The following is a 21,224-nucleotide window of genomic DNA, read 5'->3' on the forward strand; positions in this document are numbered from 1 at the left end:
ATCATTAGTGCGCCTTCGTGAGTTCACGGCTACCTTTGTGTTGGTGAGCATCCAGTTCCACTTTGCACTGGATTGGAAAGGGGCAATGCGACTCTACCCTTAACCATCATCTGAGGGGTGTTGCTTTTTTTTTAAAAAGGACTCCCGGAAAGAGTGTCAGCAGATGGCGGTATTTTGCTGTTCGGTGCCTCTATTCCGTGCTGACATTTTGCCAGCTTTACACCAAAGATTTTCAATTATCTGGCACGGTGGTGCCAGCGATGACTCTGTGTACAGTAGGCAGCTCGCATCTGGAGGGGAGGTCAGTTCTGCTGCGGTGCATGTGTGAAATGGTTGAATTGGCATAGCTGCAAAGCCAGGCGAGCAAAAGATCGCCACTGGCGGATTTAGCTTCGAGCGCATCATTGCAGATTAACAGAAGGTTATATCCAAATCAGTATTGGTGAGAAGCTGAGAGTCGGGACCGTCAGCAAAACCGAGGGAACGCCCAGCCCCGTGTGTTTATTTCACGTCTTTGACCTTGTGCCGGGACTATTGGGGAGAAGAACATCATCACTGTTACTGTGACCTGGGGAGATCCCGCTGGCTTTTTACAGGACCAACTGGTTCACGGACAGAAATTGGGGCTCGGATGGATCAGACGCGCGAACGCAATCTCCTTTGAAATCGGATGGTACAGTCACGCGAAGGAAACTAAAAAAAAAAATCGCCAGCCAGACAGCAGCAGGAGCCTTGAGGCTTCTAAGGTGATCGGCGAGATCCGTGCGAAGGAGGGGAGAGAGTCTGCGGTATGAATAGCAGCGGTAAGTGTCTATCTGATCGCTGCTGTACGGCCATTCCTCCATCTCACTGTCAGGTGTAATTTCTCTTATCATCTGGTGACTTGCAGACTTTAACAAAGCATGTGCAGGGATTTCGAAATAGATTTAAAATGCACACATCTTAGATGTCAGCATTCATTCTTAAGTGTTCATTACACGTTGAGAAATGCCATGTCTCTTTGTGTGTCGTTTGACTGGATTCTCATTGGGTTTTTTTAGCACAGTATTTGGATGAATATGTTTGCTTAAAGTCGGCACGACAGTGAACAGGCAGTACAGACCTGCCAGTGCCCAGGTTGAAACGGTTTTTGCTTGTGTTTCAGTTACTGCCAGTGCGAGCTATCTCCATATTTTCAGTTGTCTCCATTCAGATTATTCAGAGCTAAAATAAATTTCCTTTCAACCATTTCCCTTTAAAAGAAAGCATTTTTTGACTCTAACTCAGAAATTACCCAATAGTGTAAACGAAATATTTTTCTTAACCTGAAACATCTCACTGAGGCCTGTCCAATAATCATTTTTTTACAGAAGGATAATTGGAAATAATGGCTGTGTATTTTAAATTGTAATAATTATACATTTAAAAAAAACTTTATTTTTCCCATTAACTATTTACAATAGCTTGCTGACATACATCTCCCTTTGAACTCTATGTTAATCCTCACAATCCTCATGCTATTGTGGGTCTGGTCTACACTGGCCATCACTTTATTTTCATGCAGTCCCTTTTTTCAGCAAAGTCAGCTTGCTGCACATGATTCCACATTTACAGCAGGGATTAGTGAGACTGCCTTGACTTGAATACAGTACTGGGTTACACAGCAACGGGAGTAGGCCATTCAGTCCCTCCAGCGTGTCCCGCCGTCCAATTAGATCATGGCTGATCTGCTTTATTTTAGTTCAACACAGATGCAGACCTAACTCAGAGCAAAATAACTAAAAGAGGTTTTTTTTCTGGTCAATTGCAAAGTAAAGAATATTTTATTTGTCAAAGTTTCAGGCTCTGTCCGACCAGAAAATGACCAAAAAACCATGATCCCATTTGAGTTCACCTGCAATGTTTCCCATCGTGCCTTGTACCTCCATTCTCCAGAGTCTCTTTCTCTGTGTCTTGGTCAGTCTCTTTCACAAACACAGAGAACAAGAGAGTGGAGAAACCAAACAAATGATTCAAAATAAGTAATCTCTCTCATGGGATATTACTCTTTTTAAGGTAATAGTTTGGTTAGAAAGAATGAAAAATGATCAGCTGCTTCTAAGTAACTATCAATTTTTCAATATTTTGAAAGCTGTGTTGATTCGACAGAAGAAGCCATCCCCTCTCCTCACCTACTTTATACTATCAAATCCACCTACCTGTGTACTCTGTGTCTTCAAGATCCCACGCATACCCGCTCCACTTCAAGATCTCACTCATACCCGCTCCACTTCAGGAGCCCACTCATACCCGCTCCACTTCAGGAGCCCACTCATACCCGCTCCACATCAGGAGCCCACTCATACCCGCTCCACTTCAGGAGCCCACTCATACCCGCTCCACTTCAGGAGCCCACCCATACCCGCTTACTTCAGGATTCCATTCATACCCACTTCACTTCAGGAGCCCACTCATACCCGCTCCACTTCAGGCGCCCATTCATACCCACTTGACTTCAAGATCCCACTTATACCCGCTCCACTTCCAAATCCCACTCATACCCGTTTCACTTCAGGAGCCCACTCATACCCGCTCCACTTCAAGATCACACTTCTGTCTCTAAGCCTCTGAAGTCTTTCCTTTGCTTTCATGCTCCACCCATCCCAGGTGCTCCATGGTGCTTCCTACCTCTTTCTCCATCCTTCATACTGCTCTCTCTTGGCCCTACTATTTCAGTTAGATAGGGAGCACCATGTCATTGGTGCAGTCCAAACCTCTAACCCAGTGGAAGATAGATAGGAGTGGGTGTGGAATGGAAAAGAATTTGTTTTGAGATGCCAGCAAGCAGTTGTGGTAGGGTGATGTAAAGGTTACAGCAGGCAGGAAGGAATGTGGTTAGACACCACCAGGCTCAGTCGCAAAATGCCAAAAATTGGCAGCTGCTCCTGTACAGTTCATAATACTTGTCACATATACAACCCAAAATACTAAGTTAAGAGAAACCATCACTGATAGAGATTATTGAATCTCAGATTTTTCCATTCTAATCCATCTATGCATAAGTTTTGATTTAGGGTTTCTTGTGTTCACTTCTAAGCTTGTAGTAAACAGTCAAGCCGTATGTTCATTATCTCTTTTTGTGCACTTGACGCATTTTTCTAAACAACAGTCACTTTTACAGTAGATGATAAATCTTGCTGCATATGCCAAAGCATATCTATAACTACAGCTGCTAAAAAAAACCTGAAGAGACTGTTGTATTGGGTTTCACTTAGTAGTCTATCACTTTACTGACATCACACACTATATCTGAAGCAGAAAATAAATTTCAAAGGACACTTATAATTTTGGACACGTGATAATTAAAAGGCTATCCGGTATTCAGAAATAGGGACATAAATGCACAGTTTTGGGCACCCCATTATAGATAGAACATTTAAGCTATTGAGAGAGTAGAGAGTAGATTCACCAGGATAATACTAGGATGAGAAACTGTAGTTAAGAGGAGTGGCTTGAGATACAGGGGCTAGTGCCCTTGGAACAGAAAAAGCTAGGAGGAGATTTAATAGAGGTGTTTAAAATTACGAAGAGTTTTAATTGGGTGAATAAGAAAAGACTATTTCCTCTAGTTGGGGAGCAATGATGAGGCATCATTAATTTAAAATTGCCTTGAAGAGAGTGGTGAGTGAAAAGTTGGGAGAGATTTCTTTCTGCACAGAGTTGTGAGATCATTGAATTACTTCACAAGGAGTAGTTGAGGCAGAGACCATTGCATCTTTTAAGGGAAGAGTAGATAACCATTAGAAGCAGAAGAGGTTACAGGGCTATGGGGAGAGAGTAAGCCAGAGGCACTAGTTTTAGACTGCTCTCGCAAAGAGCAGGCACATACATGATGGGCCAAATGGCCTCCGCCTATGATGTAAACTTCTATGCTTTTCACATCTTTGTAAATCACTATTAAACATTTTTGTCAATTATCCACATTAGCTCATAGAAATAGACTGCAATTCATCGTTAAAGTTTATTAAGGCATGAGTCCCACTAACAGTATCATTTTCAAAATTGGTTGCAAAACAATTCTGATTAACTACGGTGAAACTAAACAGAAAAGAAAGAAGGGTGTTAGTTTTATTTTCATATATATTTAGATATTGAATGCTGATGACACCATTGTGTGTAGAAGCTGGGAGAAGTTATGAAACCAGGTGGTGTAAGTTTCTTACCATTTCAATTTGGGTTCACAAGTTCACACTGTTCAACTTCTCAAACCTAGCATCCCTAATGGTGTTTTCCACACTCACTCCAAGCTAAACTGTGAAAAATATCACTAAAAACTAAAATCTTTATCATAATTTTCAATTTATTTTAAAACTTGGTATGGATGTTCAAGCTTTGGGGGTAGAGTTTCCGCTGGTAATATCAGTGCAATCCGGGCAGAATTGACCACACCAGTGCAAAAGATCAGGGAATTTTAAACATAAGTGAGTTTCACCCCAAACCACTTGTGTTTTCCGTGATCTTTGACGCTGGTTCAAGATTCAATTCACCCGGATCAGGCCCCGCCCACAAAACTGGCCATGCCCCCAGGTCAACATTGCGAGATTCTGCCGGTTGCACTGGTTCGGGAAAGCTCTTCAAATAGCGCTCATTTTCTTAGGCGCACAGGCGCTAGTCGGCACGTTTTAGAAGCTTTTTCATCTCAAATAATATTCAATTTACTAAGAAACTGACTAGTGTACACCAATGAAACCATTATAGGTTCAGTATAGTTTTAAGTAATTTTCAGTGATTTTAAATCAGGTTACTCACAGCTGGAGGACTGGACACCTTTCTTAAAAATTCTTATTTTTTTGATGATAAATCCATTTTCAGCTGTTTTAATAAAACTGCACCAAGGTACCACTCTTAAATACATCAAAAAATACTTTTTAATGGAAAGAAAAAATAAACAATTATATTCTATTACGCTGTCCAATTGCGCTGGTTCATGGAAGATTTTACATCTGTGATTATGCAAATGTATTTTAGTGGAAACGTGAACTGTAACCTAACCTGTGCGATTTCAAGCACATTTTGGACACAATTTCCTGATTGCGCCCAAAACAGAAACTCTACCCTCTAATCTTTAAACTGTGAGCTTTATTGTATTTTATTAATAATTGCTATATCCTCTAAAGTGCAAGTTGGATCAGAATCCAGAATACATACTGAATCAAATCTCTGATTGCCTTCTTTAAACTCACTAGATACCATACAATAAATTGCTTCAGTAGAAGTTGATCTCTGAGGTTCCTTAATACTGGGACCGATTCAGGGTAACTTCAGTCTCAATGGGTTCTGAACTTAGTCATTTTTGCTGCATTCTGAATATAACATTTTAGAACTATAAATTTAGGGGAAACGGAGTTATGTCTTTGCATACACTCAGCCATTGTCATATATGCTAATATTTCATTTTTTACCCTATGAACTGCCTCTACTGAAAGCCGACAGTATAGATGGCATAGCTCTACTTAAACCATTGCAAGGTGGCACACTAAGCTCAGAATAAGGCCCTCCAACTTAGTGGAAGCATGGTGGGGGAGAACTGGGTCCATTCCCGTTCAGTTTCATGGAGTATGGAGGGGATGTATAACATATATTCTTCTAAACATGGATCTTGAAACTAGTCACATCAGTGCTCTTGTACAGAACTGGAGTCAGATACAAGACAGATTTAATTGGAAATGTAGTTTGATCTTTTACACTATCCTTCATATACCTTGCTTTTGTTTCTTCTCATCTTATATGGAATATAATTTGTCAACCAGTAACTTATAGCAGCTATTTCAGCACATTCCATTCCAGTTCTAGGGTGGGTAATGAGCGCAACCTGTGTTTCCAGTTGGATTGCTAATGGCAATGATACCTCTGGTTTCTACATGAGGTCAGTGATCCCTTTCCTCCTTGAGATTCCTTGCTGACTGCTCTTCATTAATAGCATAACACTTTATGTTCCAGTAGGTGCTGTACCATTTTTTTAAATTAATAATAAAAGCACTATATAAAGAAGATGTGAGGCTCATCTAACCTGTTCACAGACTAAATATTTTAATGGTTGAAAATCAAATTTCAAATGACCACGAATTCAACTGATAGCTGAAAATTTGTGATCTCAAGCGGGATTTGAACTGGTAGAATTGATTGTAAACATGACCTTTAATAGCATTGTAAATAGAATTGATTTTATAAATGAAGTTTTGATCATGTGTTATTTAACCTTGAAACAGTTCTGCCCCATAATACTTTAAACAGAAAATTTAAATGCTGTTAAATCATCAAAATTACTGAAAATTGCTAATAAAATATACTGGTGCTGAACAGGTCATAAAAATTGTTAAAACAAACACTGCTGAGTTGAGCTTACCAGCTTGTTTGGCAAGTCCTACCCTCCTGGCAGATATAGCAGCCTCTATTGTTAGTGCTGTTGGTGAACACTGAGACTGTTTGGACACTGCTCCCAGACTCTCTGGTCCCAAGTAACAATAATATCTTAACATTTTGCAGTCATCTATTGTACCCTGAAACCTCACCAAGACAGACAGGAAATATGGATTCATCAACAACAACTTGCATTGATGTAGTGCCTTGAATGTAGTAAAATGTCCCACAGGAGTGATAGCAGAGAAAATTTGACACTGAGCCACATAAAGAGATATTAGGACAGGTGACCAAAAGCTTGGTAAAAGAGATAGATTTTAAGGAGCATCTTAAAGGAGGAGAGAGAGGTAGAGAGACGGAGAGATTTAGGGAGGGAATTCCAGAGCTTAGGCCTTAGGCAGCTGAAGGCACGGGCACCAATGGAGGGGCAAAGGAATTTGAGATGCACAAGAGGCTCAAATTGGAGGAATTCAGAGTTCTCTGAGGAGGTTACAGGGATAGGCAGGGAAAGGCCATAGCAAGAGAATGAAAACAAGGATGAGAATTTTAAAATCAAGGCGATGCCAGACCAGGAGCCAGTGTAGGTCAGCGAGCACAGGGGTGATGGGTGAACGTGAATTAATGTGAGTCAGGAAATGGGAAGCAGAGCTTTGGATGAGCTCAAGTTAATGGAGGGTGGAAGATGTGAGACTATCCAGGACAGCATTTGAATAGTTGAGGATTGAGGTAGCAAAAGCACGGATGAGGGTTTTAGCAGCACATGGGCTGAGGCAGGGGCAGAGAGGAAAAAGGTAATTGAATATAGAAAGTTCAGAGGGGAAGTGAAAAAGGAAATAAGAGGGACAAAGAGAGAGTGTGAGAATAGATTGGCAGCTAACATAAAAGGGAATCCAAAAGTCTATAGGCATATAAATAGTAAACGGGTAGTAAGAAGAGGGGTGGGGCTGATTAGGGACCAAAAAGGAGACCTATGCATGGAGGCAGAGGGCATAGCTGAGGTACTAAATGAATACTTTGCATCTGTCTTTACCAAGGAAGATGCTGCCAAAGTCATAGTGAAAGAGGAGGTAGTTGAGATACTGGATGGGATCAAAATTGATAAAGAGGAGGTACTAGAAAGGCTGGCTGTACTTAAAGTAGATATGTTACCAGGATGAGATGGGATGCATCCTAGGATTACTGAGTGAAGTAAAGGTAGAAATTGTGGAGGTACTGGCCATATTCTTCCAATCCTCCTTAGATAAGGGAGTGGTGCCAGAGGACTGGAGAATTGCAAATGTTACACCCTTGTTCAAAAAAGGGTGTAAGGATAAACCCAGCAACTACAGGCCAGTCAGTTTAACCTTGGTAGTGCGGAAGCTTTTAGAAACGATAATCCAGGACAAAAATTAACAGTCACTTGGACAAGTGTGGATTAATTAAGGAAAACCAGCACGGATTTGTTAAAGCCAAATCATGTTTAACCAACTTGATTGAGTTTTTTGATGAGGTAGCAGAGGGTTAATGAGGCCAATGTGGTTGATGTGGTGTACATGGACTTCCAAAAGGCGTTTGATAAAGTGCCACATAATAGGCTTGCCAGCAAAGTTGAAGCCCATGGAATAAAAGGGACAGTGGCAGCATGGATACGAAATTGGCTAAGTGACAGGAAACCGAGAGTAGAAGTGAACGGTTGATTTTTCAGACTGGAGGAAGGTACACTGTGGTGGTCCCCAGGGGTCGGTACTAGGACCACTGCTTTTCTTGATATGTATTAATGACTTGGACTTGGGTGTACAGGGCACAATTTCAAAATTTGCAGATGACACAAAGCTTGGAAGTATAGTGATAAGTGTGGAGGATAGTGATAGACTTCAAGAGGACATAGACAGGCTGGTGGAGTGAGCAGATATGTGGCAGTTGAAATTTAATGTAGAAAAGTGTGAAGTGATACATTTTAATAGGTAGAATGAGGAGAGGCAATATAAACTAAAGGGTACAATTCTAAAGTGGGTGCATGAACAGAGAGACCTGGGAGTATATGTGCACAAATCATTGAAGATGGCAGGGCAGGTTGAGAAAGTGGTTAAAAAAGCATACGGGATCCTGGGCTTCATGAATAGAAGCACAGAGTACAAAAGCAAGGAAGTTATGATGAACCTTTATAAAACACTGGTCCGACCTCAACTGGAGTATTGTGTCCAATTCTGGGTACTGCATTTTAGGAAGGATGTGAAGGCCTTAGAGAGGCCTTAGAAAAGATTTGCAAGAATGTTTCCAGGGATGAGGGACTTCAGTTAGGTGGATAGACTGGAGAAGCCGGTGTTGTTCTCCTTAGAGCAGAGAAGGTTGAGAGGAGATTTGATAGAGGTGTTCAAAATCATGAGGAGTCTAGACAGAGTAGATAGAGAGAAACTGTTCCCATTGGCGAAAGGGTTGAGAACCAAAGGACACAGATTTAAGGTGATTGGCAGAAGAACCAAAGGCAACGTGAAGAAAAACTTTTTTACACAGCGAGTGGTTAGGATCTGGATGCACTGCCTGACAGTGTGGTGCAGACAGATTCAATTGTGGCTTTCAAAGGGAATTGGATAAATACCTGAAGGAAAAAAAAATTGCAGGGCTACGGAGAAAGGGCGGGGGAGTGGGACTTGCTGAAGTGCTCTTGCAGAGATGGCTTCCTGTGCTGTAACCATTCTATGATTCTATTCTATGAAAAAACTACTTTTTTGGAAAAACAGATTTTTAAATTAGATTTGTAAAACAACTGTCCAAACTTGAAAAGAACTTAGAAAATTGAATTCCTAAATGCACACCAACACAACATATTATAGGGGGGAATCCCTCTTAAATGAGCTTACTTGTAGCCCATTGCAGGATTTAGCTGGAAATATGAGTAGATTTGATTCCTGTCACTGGGTGGTGACTTGTGGACATATATTGAATCCTCAAAAGAACAAAGAGATAAATTAGGAGAATTATTTTTACGCAGAATGTTGGAACATAGAAACAGTGGTAGAAGCAGAATACATAATGGGCCGGATTTTACTATAAAAATAACGGTGAGGCTAACAGCGCACACCATTATTTATGTGTAAATTGGACAGCAACTTCTGGCAATCGCACATGCGAAGTTAAATGCGTAAATCCGGAAGTTGCTGTCCGAGATTCCCTGCGCCTCCATAAGCTGCACGAAAACAGCATCTCGTCGTCTGACTCACAATTCAAATGTGTTGAACTGCGTGAAGTTCCTGTGCTTACCTCATAGATCAGACTAAACTTGCCAAAAATAGAGATTGCCCATACCAGCCCAAGTACCCTTTTAACAGCATGGTAAGTCTTAATTATTGCCAAACAACCTCTCTGGTGCTGAAAATTAATTTTTACAAGTGTGGAGTCTCATTCCTTCAGTTTTTAATTATTGTTGGAGATTTTTAAAAAATGTTTAAAAACTTTTTCTTTCTGTCTCTTTTATCTCGCTCTCTCTTAATCCAATCTTTCTTTCACTCTCTTAATTTCACTTTCTGTACCTGATTGACATTGAATTCCACTATTCTAACTGACATTTCCTGGTTTGGGCTCTGCGCTGCTCAACCACGATTCTTTAATCTGATTGGTTAAGGAGATACACAGTCGCTTTTCCTGTTCACACAGGTCCCAGATGCTCTGTAGAGGGAGCTGTGCTTATTGGATGGTTGGTTGACTGCAATTTGCTGTGCAAATACCCATAGAAAGACTATGGGCATGTGCATGTCTATTTGCTCAGTGCAAAATCTGGCCCAATAGCTTTTAAAAGAGTGTGAGGAAATGGCAGGGGAGTGGGAATATGTGCATATTTTTTTCAGTAAGCCAGCATAGGCACAGTGGGCCTAATGGCCTCCTTCTGTGCTGTAAAGTTATGTGATTTATTTCAGTACTAGAACAGACATCAGGAGTAATGGAACTTGTGACTCTCGTGGTGATCAGAAAAACTATATTTCTCCAGATATTAAAATCCTAAATTTTCATAAATGTCCATCATGTTTACATGCTGCCACTATGGGAGAGGTGAATAGTGGCCCATCCTTCCACTCATATGCATTAAGGCCATTGGGATCCCAGCCCTCATCAAAAACAGGATCAGATATTTATTTTTGTTTGCAAAAGATATAATGCATTTGTAGAGATTCAGTTGTCCCTTTCTTTTCATGCTGAGTATGGTACTCTAGTGGTTATGATGCTGGGCACATAACCCAGAGATTGTGAGCTCCAATCTTGCATTATGGCAAGTTATAATTCAATAAATCTGGTCATTTGTGGACTAGCACCAGAAAAATGACTATCAAGGATTGTTGTAGCCAACCCAACTGGCTCACTAATTTCGTTCAGGGAAGGAAACCTGCCACCGTGACCTGGCCTGGCTGTCATTCGTTGTCAACTAAGGCCTACGCAGTGTAAATTACATGAGTTATTAGTCTATACTGTATTACCCTTCAGGTGCATTACAACACTGAAGGATTACTGATGTGGTATATGTACAGGGCAGTCAGGTATGAATCTGGAGTTGTCATGTCGACAATTACTCAACCATACACTCCATCAGGAATCTTTGAGGTGACTGATTTGTGCATAAATCTGCTACTTAGAGACATCCATTATAACGAATCACATTTCAAATACACAGTATATAGCTAAGTGCAGCTACATACAATTGTTTGATACAAAAAACGTACATAAATTTTAAAGGTAGAATTCTCATTGCTCCCTATTAGAACTGATGACAGTCAAACATTTCCCTGATTTTTGGTACTGGCAGTGCTTTAGTGGATAGGTAATTAAAAATGTCTGATAGTTGTACAAGTATTTCCCAGTTTTGCCCTGACTGCTGGAAAATGTTTCTTTTGGGTGTGCAGATGTAGGTAGGCTTAACGAAAGAATAACCACCATCTTAAACATTCACTCCCTCCACCACTGGTGTACCGAGGCTGCAGTGTGTACCATCTACAAGATGCACTGCAGCAACTCACCAAGGCTTCTTTGGGAACACCACCACCTCCAAGTTCCCCTCCAAGTCACACCCATCCTGACTTGGAAATATAGCATCGATCCTTCATCGTCACTGGCTCAAAATCCTGGAACTCCCTCCCTAACTTCACCACACGGACTGCAGCAGATCAAGAAGGTGGCTCACCACCACCTTCTCAAGGGCAATTGGGGATGGGCAATAAATGTTGGCCTTGCCAGCAACACCTACATCCCATAAAAAAACAAATTAAAAAAATATATATATTGAATATTTAAATCAATACTATATTATTTAAATCAATACTATATTCAGATAGCAGATAGCGGCTTTTTGATTTTCCTCAACACTCACAAATAACACAAAATATATCATGACTGACACAATAAAAGTACGGATGCACGGGTTAACACAACAAAAGAAGCTGCAGAGAGAGAAACGGTGATTGAAGTATCTCTACAACTCAAGCAGTAACTATAAAGAATAGATAATGAAGAAAATATGAGAACTGAGACCAAAAAGATGAATCAAGATCCAAAGACAAAGGCAACCCATCAAAAGGTAGATTAATACCACCTGTCAGTGAAAGGATTAGTTCACAACTCACAGAGTCTAGACATAAAAATGACAATAGTTCCACCTCAAACCTGTCATTTCAAGCTTTTTAACAGATAAAGATTAAAGATAGTCATTTGAAATATCCTAAAATTACTGCCATTCAACACTGAAGATAAGCAAAACTGAAATTATAACAAATCCTTCAGGGTATGAATTTTTTATGCAAATGTATGAATATAGGTATTTTGTTTAAATCTCCTCTATTATTTGTCAACCCAAGTGAGACAGATGTGATGATTTTTTTTAAACTTTGAATTAATACAGGACCTAAGGCTGCTTTTTTGGCAGAAGTATAAGTTGCTTATAATCATAATCTTGAAAGGGCGAGCCGACCATTCTTTTAAGCACATAAAAACATAAGAAATAGAAGTAGGCCATTCAGCCCTTCGAGCCTGTTCTGCCAATCAATAAGATCATGACTGATCTTCTACCTCAACTCCACCTTCCAGCACTATCCCCATATCCCTTGCTTCCCTTAGTATCCAAAAATCTATCGATCTCTGTCTTGAATATACTCAACGACTGAGCATCGACTGCTCTCTGGGGTAGAGAATTCCAAAGATTCACCACCCTCTGCGTGACGAAATTTCTTCTCATCTCAGTTCTAAATGACCGACCCCTTATTTTGAGACTGTGACCCATAGTTCTAGATTCTCCAGTCAGGGGCAATATCCTCCCAGCATCTACCCTGTTAAGCCCTTTAAGAATTTTATATGTTTCAATGAGATCACCGCTCATTCTTCTAAACTCTAGAGAATATAGGCCTAGCCTACTCAATCTCTCCTCATAGGACAATCCCCCCATCCCAGGAATCAGTCTGCTGAACCTTTGTTGCATTCCCTCTAAGGCAAGTATATCCTTCCTTAGGCAAGGAGACCAAAACTGCACACAATACTCCAGGTGTGGTCTCGCCAAGGTCCTATATAATTGTAGTAAGACTTCTTTCCTGCTCTACTCCAATCCCTTTGTAATAAGTCTAAGATACCATTTGCTTTCCTAATTGCTTGCTGTACCTGCATGTTAATTTTCTATGATTCATGTACAAGGACACTCAGGTCCCTCTGAATACCAACATTTCCCAGTCTTTCACCATTTAAAAAATATTCTGCTTTTCTATGTTTCTGACCAAAGCGGATAACTTCACACTTCTCCACATTATATTCCATCTGCCATGTTCTTGCCCACTCACTTAACCTGTCTATATCCTTTAGCAGCCTCTTTCCATCATCCTCACAGCTTACTTTCCCACCTAACTTTGTATTGTCAGCAAACTTGGATACATTACACTCAGTCCCTTCATCTAAGTCATTGATATCGATTGTAAATAGCTGTGGCACCATGACTGATCTTTGCGGCCTGCCAACCAGAAAATGACCCGTTTATTCCTACTCTCTGTTTTCTGTCCATTAACCAATCCTCAATCCATGCTACGGTAATATATTACTTCCAATCCCATGAGCCCTAATTTTGTGTAATAACCTCTTGTGTGGCACCTTATTGAATGCCTTCTGAAATTCCAAATACACTACATCCACTGGTTCCCCTTTATCTACCATGCTAGTTACAACCTCAAAAAGATTTGTCAAACATGATTTCCCCTTCATAAATATGTGTTCACTCTGCTCAATCAAGTGCTCTGTTACCACATCCCTAATAATAGATTCTAGCATTTTCCCTACTACTAATGTCAGGCTAACTGGTCTGTAGTTCCGTTTTCACTCTCTGTCCATTCTTGCGTTTTCCACAATTGTTAACGTTTCTCAGCTGAAATGTCCACACTGTGGAAAGCCGGGCTCCTCATAAAGTTTATTCATCAAAGTAATAACACTCTGCAGATGTAAGTCTATTTCTTGCTATAAAATGTTTGGTCTTGCATATTGTTCCTTTCTCGTGCAATTTACAAACCTTGCTCTTGCAAAGCCCTGCTGTCGAGCAGTTTGTGTTGAAGTGATTTAATTGTAAACTGTCTCCAGTACAAAGAGGAACAAATGAGAAATATCTGATAATGTTTCTGCCAAAATTATCTGCAGTCTATGCCTGAATTTATATAGTAATGTGTTAATTCTGAAGTCCAGCATTTGAAACAAGCTCTTCATTGCAGCATCATTTGAAAGACTTCTGTTCTGCATGAAAGTGAACAGTCTTAGATATTTTCCTATTTTTATAGTGTAAGACAAACAACTGTTACTGAAGCAAATTATCGAGAATATTTTCCTCCTTTTTTGGACAAATAAGTTAATACCCTTTTTCTGTAATTTTAATTCATCCAAATAGATAATCAATCCATTACAGTATATTTAGAGTTAACAAAAGGTCTTGAAACATATATAATCAACAACACCATGTGCACAGCACTCCCTGGTCCGACAAACCTCTGTGTAGAGTCCTTTGCTGATCTACACATACTGTATTATATGTTCATTCACAAGAAATGTTCACAACCCCCACATAAATAACCATTCGTTAGTCACTTGTGAAACTTAACACCCAAAGAAGGATATACCTCTATATTCTCTTTAGCTTTGTGACTACACTTCAAAAGTACTTCATTGGCTGTAAAGCACTTTGGGACGTCCTGAGGTTGTGAAAGGCGCTAAAGAAATGCAAGTCTTTCTTTCATAAATGTAAACAGAGAACAGTTTGGAAGTACTGTAGTGTATGTAACTGTTCTACCTTTAAGAGAACTATTGTATGTAACCGTCCACCTTTAAGAGAACTATTTTAGGTGTGGCACTACTTTATCCTGGCTGCTGTATACTGTAATACCGACGGTGACCACACCGGTATATAAGTGCTGTGGCAGAATTTATTGGGCAGATTCGCCCTGACCTTCGAATAGTAAAGTCCTGTTTAAGTTACTCTTGTAGTCTGTGTATTACTTCGCTATACAACCCACAGACTTTACAGTGGTGACGAGTTCGATCTTACCCTGCGGCAACAATACTTCTGAAGAAGTAAACGAGCGTCGAGAAGAGGCACCCGCCCTCGTCGTTTTGCTGAGAGAAAACTCGAGTCTGCAGACCAAGAAAGGAGGAAGATTTCAAACACGAAGTCTTCCATCAGCAACAGGCACGGATTGTCCCTTCTGCCATGGTGGTGAGTGAGCCGATCAACACGAGAAGCAAGTCGGCCACGGTAACTGTGAGTAAAGGGAAAATAGAAACAAATAAACGGAGGATAAGGGCGGTGCACTCGACCACAGTCGAGGGGGAAAGGAGCCGGACAGAAGTCGGGCCCAGAGGCGCTGAGACTGGGGCAGCGTGGAACAGAAGCCGCGGTACAAGCGGGCTGGGGAGCGTCGTGAGATGACTAGACCGCGACGGCGAAAAAGGCCGGACAAATACCGCGACCACGAGGCGCTGCGACCGGGATCGTAAGGCGCGGGAAGATATAAACATAAATAAGCCACGGAGAACTCAGCCACAGCCGGGGAGGAAAGCATCGGACTGCGAGAAGCTGGGAGGCGCGATTGGGGTGAAAAAGGCCAGACAGTGACTGAGGCCACGAAGCGCTGCGACCGGATCGTAAGGCACGGGAAGAGATAAAAATAAATAAACCGCGGAGAACGCAGCCGCAGCCGGGGAGGAAGCACCGGACTGCGAGAGGCTGGGAGGAGCGATTGGGTGAAAAAGGTCGGACAGTGACCGAGGCCACGAAGCGCTGCGACCGGGATCGTAAGGCGCGGGAAGAGATAAAATAAATAAATCGCGGAGAACTCAGCCGCAGCCGGGGAGGGAAGCACCGGACTGCGAGAGGGCTGGGAGGCGCGATTGAGAGCCGCGCGAGCGGGAGAGACAGAGCCCGAGGAAGACTGAGCGAGATCCAGCCCAGCGGCTGAAACTGTTTGCCGTCAACGGGTTGTACCCAGCACCGGAGAGACAGAGCCCGAGCGAGGGAGACTGAGCGAGATACAGCCAGCGGCTGAGACCGTTCGCCGTCAACGGGTTGTACCCAGAGCCGGTTGCCCGGCCGAGAGAAGGGAACGTGCTGAAGCCGAAGAGCAGGCTGCGAACCCCGAAAGCCAGCGGCCGTCGCCCGAGGGAAAAGCTTACCCCTCCCGCCAGGGGAAGAAAAGCGGGAACCGCCATCTTGAAAGTGGGCGGGGAAAGAAGATAAGCGCGGGAAACCGCGGGAAGCCGCCAGTAGGCGGAGTAAAAGACAGAAGCGGGAACCGCCATTTTGAAAGGGGCGGGGAAAGAAGATAAGCGCGGGGAAACCGCCATCTTGGGAAAAAAAAAGAGTTAAAGAAATATTTCATTGTTGTTTATCAGGGAGGTGAAGATGCCTAAGCGTGGTAACATCAACGATTTCAATTCCGAGGTAGAAGATTGGGCCACGTATGTAGAACGCATTGAGATATATTGTGAGGCCAATAAAATAGAGGATGATGATAAAGCTATAACCTTGCTAAACTCGATGGGGGCGAAGACATACGGGCTATTGAAGCATCTTCTAGCACCAGTTAAACCGGCGGATCAAACCTTCGATAATATTGTTGCTGTTCTGAAGGATCACTTGAACCCCACACCGCTGATGTTGGCGGAACGATTCAAATTTTATGCGAGAACGCAACGGAAAGAGGAAAGCAACGCGGAATACTTGGTCGAACTGCGTAGGCTAGCGAAATACTGCCAGTTTGGAGGAAATCTGACAGAGGCATTGCGAGACAAGTTCGTGTGCGGGTTGTCGAAGGAAGGAACGCAAAAGCGGCTGCTCGAAGAGAACGACCTTACACTGGATAGGGCTGTCCTTATTGCAGCATCACACGAAGCCGCAGCAAAAGGAACTGCGGAAATGCAGCTGAAGGCAGCGGTCCTCAGTGTGGATCAAATTACTTCGGGTGCAACGAAATGTTATCGTTGTGGGAAGACAACACACGACCAGAACCAATGCTGGTTTAAAAACCAGGACTGTAGGAAATGTGGCAAACTGGGTCACATAGCCAAAGTATGCCGGTCAGGGAAGAAGACCAACAACCAAAAAAAAAAGCCATCTCAGGAAAAGTACAACAAAGTACACAAGGTGGTTGAGAAGAGTTCAGATGAACAGAATTCGGATTCAGACCCAAGCGGCCAGGAACTGGGTAGTCTGAGAATTCATAATGTGTGTAAGGAAGCTGACCTACAAACTATCTAGGTCATGCTAAAAATAGCCGGAGTCCAAGTGAGAATGGAATTGGACACTGGATCAGCCCTATCAGTCATAAATCGAAGGGATTACAACCGGCTATTCTCACATATACCCTTGAGAGATACCAAGTTCGTATTGCAGACATACACGGGGCATAAAGTATACCCCATGGGAAAGATAAGAGTCAAGGTGAGAGACAGGGGCAAAGAACACCCCGGAATGGACTTATACGTACTACCTGAGGGAGGACCACCACTTCTAGGACGGGAGTGGATCAAGAAAATAGACATGGAATGGCACTACCTCAAAGCAATAACGAGTGAGGACTCGGGGCAGACAATCAGCTCAGACTCTGAAACGGATGACGATAAGACCAGCCCAAGCATGAAAGACAAGTCTACAATGAACTTGCTGACTAAGGTTGGTAGAACGAATGTGGGCATAAAGGCTTATGCTCCAGAGGAGAACAAAGTTTCAGAACAGAATTCCTCTGAACAACAACAACATAGCTTGACAGAGAATTCTGAGTCTGTTCAAGTTACAGACATATATATTACTGAGGAACATCGAGCTCGAACGCAAACTTATTTCAGATTACGACAGCAATTAGAACAATTGAATTGCCGCCTCGAGCAAGAGATGAAAGCAATGAAAAAGTTCTATGATACCGAATGGGAGAATCTGGAAAGACAACAGAAGCAGCTGGGGAAGAAAAGGGAGCAGGAGCACACAAACCGTCTGCACGAGGAGGCCAAACAAATCAAAGCTGTTTCGGCTTCTGAAGGGGCATGCTCCAATCCGGTGGAACAAGATGTGCTGCAACTGAAGGCGCTGGTTAGCAGGTTGCAGGCAGAAAAAGCTGAGTTGGTCGACATGACTTCCGAGCTCCTACTGAAGTTGGGTGCAGCATCACCGGACAATTCATTTGTGGAAATTCGAATGATGGGGGCTGCGGATGATGGCAAAGTAGAAGCAGCAAAGGAGCCCCAGGACAAGGTTCTAAACAGCCCTGCAGCTAATGGAAAAGGGATGAGGACAGAAGAGTTAACAGTCAGCCAACTCCTCCAGGGCAAGGTTATAAACAGCCCTATAGTTAATGGAAAAGGGATGATGGCAGAAGAGTTAACAGTCAGCCAACTCATTCATATGCTGAGGGATAAAACTCTAAAATGGGAAAAACTTAAATACGAGCCTCAATCTTCAAAGGGAAGGGAGCTCTCAAAAGTCATTGGAAGAGCTGAGGTGGCAACCCAGACTGAGAAGTCTGCAGCAGAACAGCCCTTGGATGCCAAAAGTACGCTGACGCACGGCAATGTAGAACAACAGAATACTGAAACAGCTACTTCAGTAGAGGGATTGAATAGTCCGATCAATCAATCTCCGAATGAAGTTGAAGTATTGAAATCACAAATGAGGTCATTAGTAAAAGACTTGCAGGAAGCCCAGAAAAAGCGGGATGAATCTGAATGCATGATGAAGTCTCTTCAGGACAGATGTCGGGATTTGGAACAAAAGTCGGCTAACGTCCAGCTGGGTAAGGAGGAAATAGAAGACCCTCTCACTGGCCTAGCTCAGGACGACACCGAATATTACCATGATCTGTTGAGTGACACTGAATATTACGAGGACCTGGTCTGCCCAGCTTGTGCCGAGAACTCCCAAAGTGCCGAAATCAGGATGAATCACTTAAAGTCTAAGGAACATAGGGAGATGGTGGCGTTACAGCTGGCAGCTGACAATGGAGCCCCGAGAGTCTCCAAGAAGCAAAAAAGGAAAAGACGAAGCAGAAGATGATAACCATCTGAACCATTATTACCTCTACCCGATCACACACGTGGTCCCCCGAACGGAGCCAAATCAGTTGGAAAGTGGGAAAATTTCCCAAGGCAATCCAACTGTTTTTTGTTTGTTTTAAAAAGTCAGCAATGCTGGTTCAGAAGTGATGGAAGTAAAGCTGTTAAGTCTAGGGAAGGACTATGGGATGAGTCCCTCTAGCAAGGTGGCCCGACTACACCACGGAGGCGTGGTCCGGACCGAGTCAAGAAGATCAGAGACTGAATCTGTGAACTGTTTCCCGCAGAGACTGAATCTGTGAACTGTTTCCGCAGAGACTACCTCTGTGAACTGTTGTAACATGAAGTTGGATATGTTATGATGTTATGTTAATGGGGAATAAGTATGTTGTAAGCTAAAAAGGGAGGATTGTAGTGTATGTAACTGTTCTACCTTTAAGAGAACTATTGTATGTAACCGTCCACCTTTAAGAGAACTATTTTAGGTGTGGCACTACTTTATCCTGGCTGCTGTATACTGTAATACCGACGGTGACCACACCGGTATATAAGTGCTGTGGCAGAATTTATTGGGCAGATTCACCCTGACCTTCGAATAGTAAAGTCCTGTTTAAGTTACTCTTGTAGTCTGTGTATTACTTCACTATACAACCCACAGACTTTACAAGTACCATGTATAGAGAAACATAGAATCATAATCTGGAATGCACTGCCTGAAAGGGTGGTGAAAGCAGATTCAATAATAACTTTCAAAAGGGAATTGGATAAATATTTGAAAAGAAAAAAATTGCAGGGCTATGGGGAAAGAGCAGGTGAGTGGGATTAATTGGATTGCTCTACCAAAGAGCCAGTACAGGCATGATGGGCCAAATGACCTCCTTCTGTGCTGATTTCCCCCCCCCGATGTCACCTCTGGTTCTTTTGCCAATGACCATAAATCTGTGTCCTCTGGTTACCGATCCTTCTGCCGCTGGAAACAGTTTCTCCTTATTTATTCTATCAAAACTCTTCAAGATTTTGTAACACCTCTATCAAATCTCTCTAACCTTCTCTGCTCTAAGGAGAACAACCTCAGTTCCTCCAGTCTCTCCACATAACTGAAGTCTTGCATCCCTGCTACCATTCTAGTAAATCTCCTCTGCACCCTCTAAGGCATTCTTCTTAAAGTGTGGTGCCCAGAATTGGCCAGAATACTCCAGCTGGGAGTCTTTTGTAAAGGTTTAGCATAACTTCCTTGCTTTTGTACTCTCTGGGCTGGATTTTACTTATCGAGACGAGTTAGCGGCGGGACTGCTGCCTTCCGGGTTCTAGTCCCACCCCCAGCGACGTCCGACGCACAGACGCTATTTTCCCCTGATTGGCCTTGTTAAGCCCGCCCTGCGGGCTTGCTGGCCAATTAAGGGAAAGCCGGTGTCAGATGACGTCAGTTGATGATGCTTCATCTGCCAGTTTTCTTAAAGGGACATGAACCATCTATAATTGACAGATGATTTGACAGTGTTTGGCAGCATTGAGATGCTATCAAACACTGACAATCACTGTACAAAGGTGAGCCCATGCACCCAGGCTCTCCAATGACTCTCTCCTTAGGATAAAACAAATGCAGCTGCAGGTGAGAATACAGAAGCAATCTGTCACTTTTCCCAATGAGGTGAGGCCACACAAACACTTCAAATCTTGTCACCTACAGAAAAATCTAAACACATTAAAAATGACTTTCCCAACATTTCCTTACCTTTGATACTCACCAGTGTCCCATTGGATCCTTCACACCACTGCTGCAGCTGTCATCTATACAGAAACATTACAACAGATCCACAGCATGCCTCACTTACCCTGGCGGGGTTCCCCGATGTCGGGAAGCCCGCAGCAGAAGTCGCAAAATGGGAAAAAGCCTGTTAACTGCCTGTTAACAGGCAGTTCAGTGGCTATAATCCTCTTTCCGCCGCTAGGAGTCGGGTGACATGAATCTTGTCATTCATGTGGAAATGACTTATGAAATGATACTGGGTGGCCTGCTGGTGGCGCTGCCCAGGGAGAGTATAAATACTCGGGGATGGGCCCAGCTTGCTCAGGACATTCTTTAACAGGAACTAGTGAAGGACACAACTAGATCTCCATGTTGAAAAACAGTTGATTAAAGCCTTGTTTAATACTCAGACCAATGTCCTAGTAGTTTTCTTACGTCATTGGGTCCCTGTGCAAATTGGGGACCCGACTCCCGGGAAGGTTGGTTGGAGACGGGTTGGGGGTGGGTTCGGGACCCGCTCCCATTCTTTTTGATCTTCCCAGCAGTCCTGCCTCCAAACCCGCCTCCTCTGGGC

General features: G+C 42.7%; 1 protein-coding gene across 6 annotated transcripts in view; it reads left to right on the forward strand.

Annotated features, from left to right (window-relative positions):
* The first annotated feature begins 250 nt into the window (after window positions 1–250).
* The window catches only part of ablim3 (actin binding LIM protein family, member 3), a 497,979-nt gene continuing 477,005 nt past the window's right edge, over window positions 251–21,224 (forward strand). For 4 of the 6 annotated variants that reach the window (XM_085995349.1, XM_085995351.1, XM_085995353.1 and 1 more), the window contains exon 1: window positions 266–803. In XM_085995349.1, the coding sequence (XP_085851475.1) occupies window positions 791–803 (13 nt within the window). In that variant the 5' untranslated portion in view covers window positions 266–790. Of the gene's footprint in view, window positions 804–21,224 lie in introns of all 6 variants that reach the window. The other 2 variants (XM_085995354.1, XM_085995352.1) reach the window with 2 other exon arrangements.

Source organism: Somniosus microcephalus, chromosome 8 (genome assembly GCF_052327205.1).
Source record: "Somniosus microcephalus isolate GS21.2 chromosome 8, FLI_Smic_1.0, whole genome shotgun sequence".
Taxonomy (NCBI): domain Eukaryota; kingdom Metazoa; phylum Chordata; class Chondrichthyes; order Squaliformes; family Somniosidae; genus Somniosus; species Somniosus microcephalus.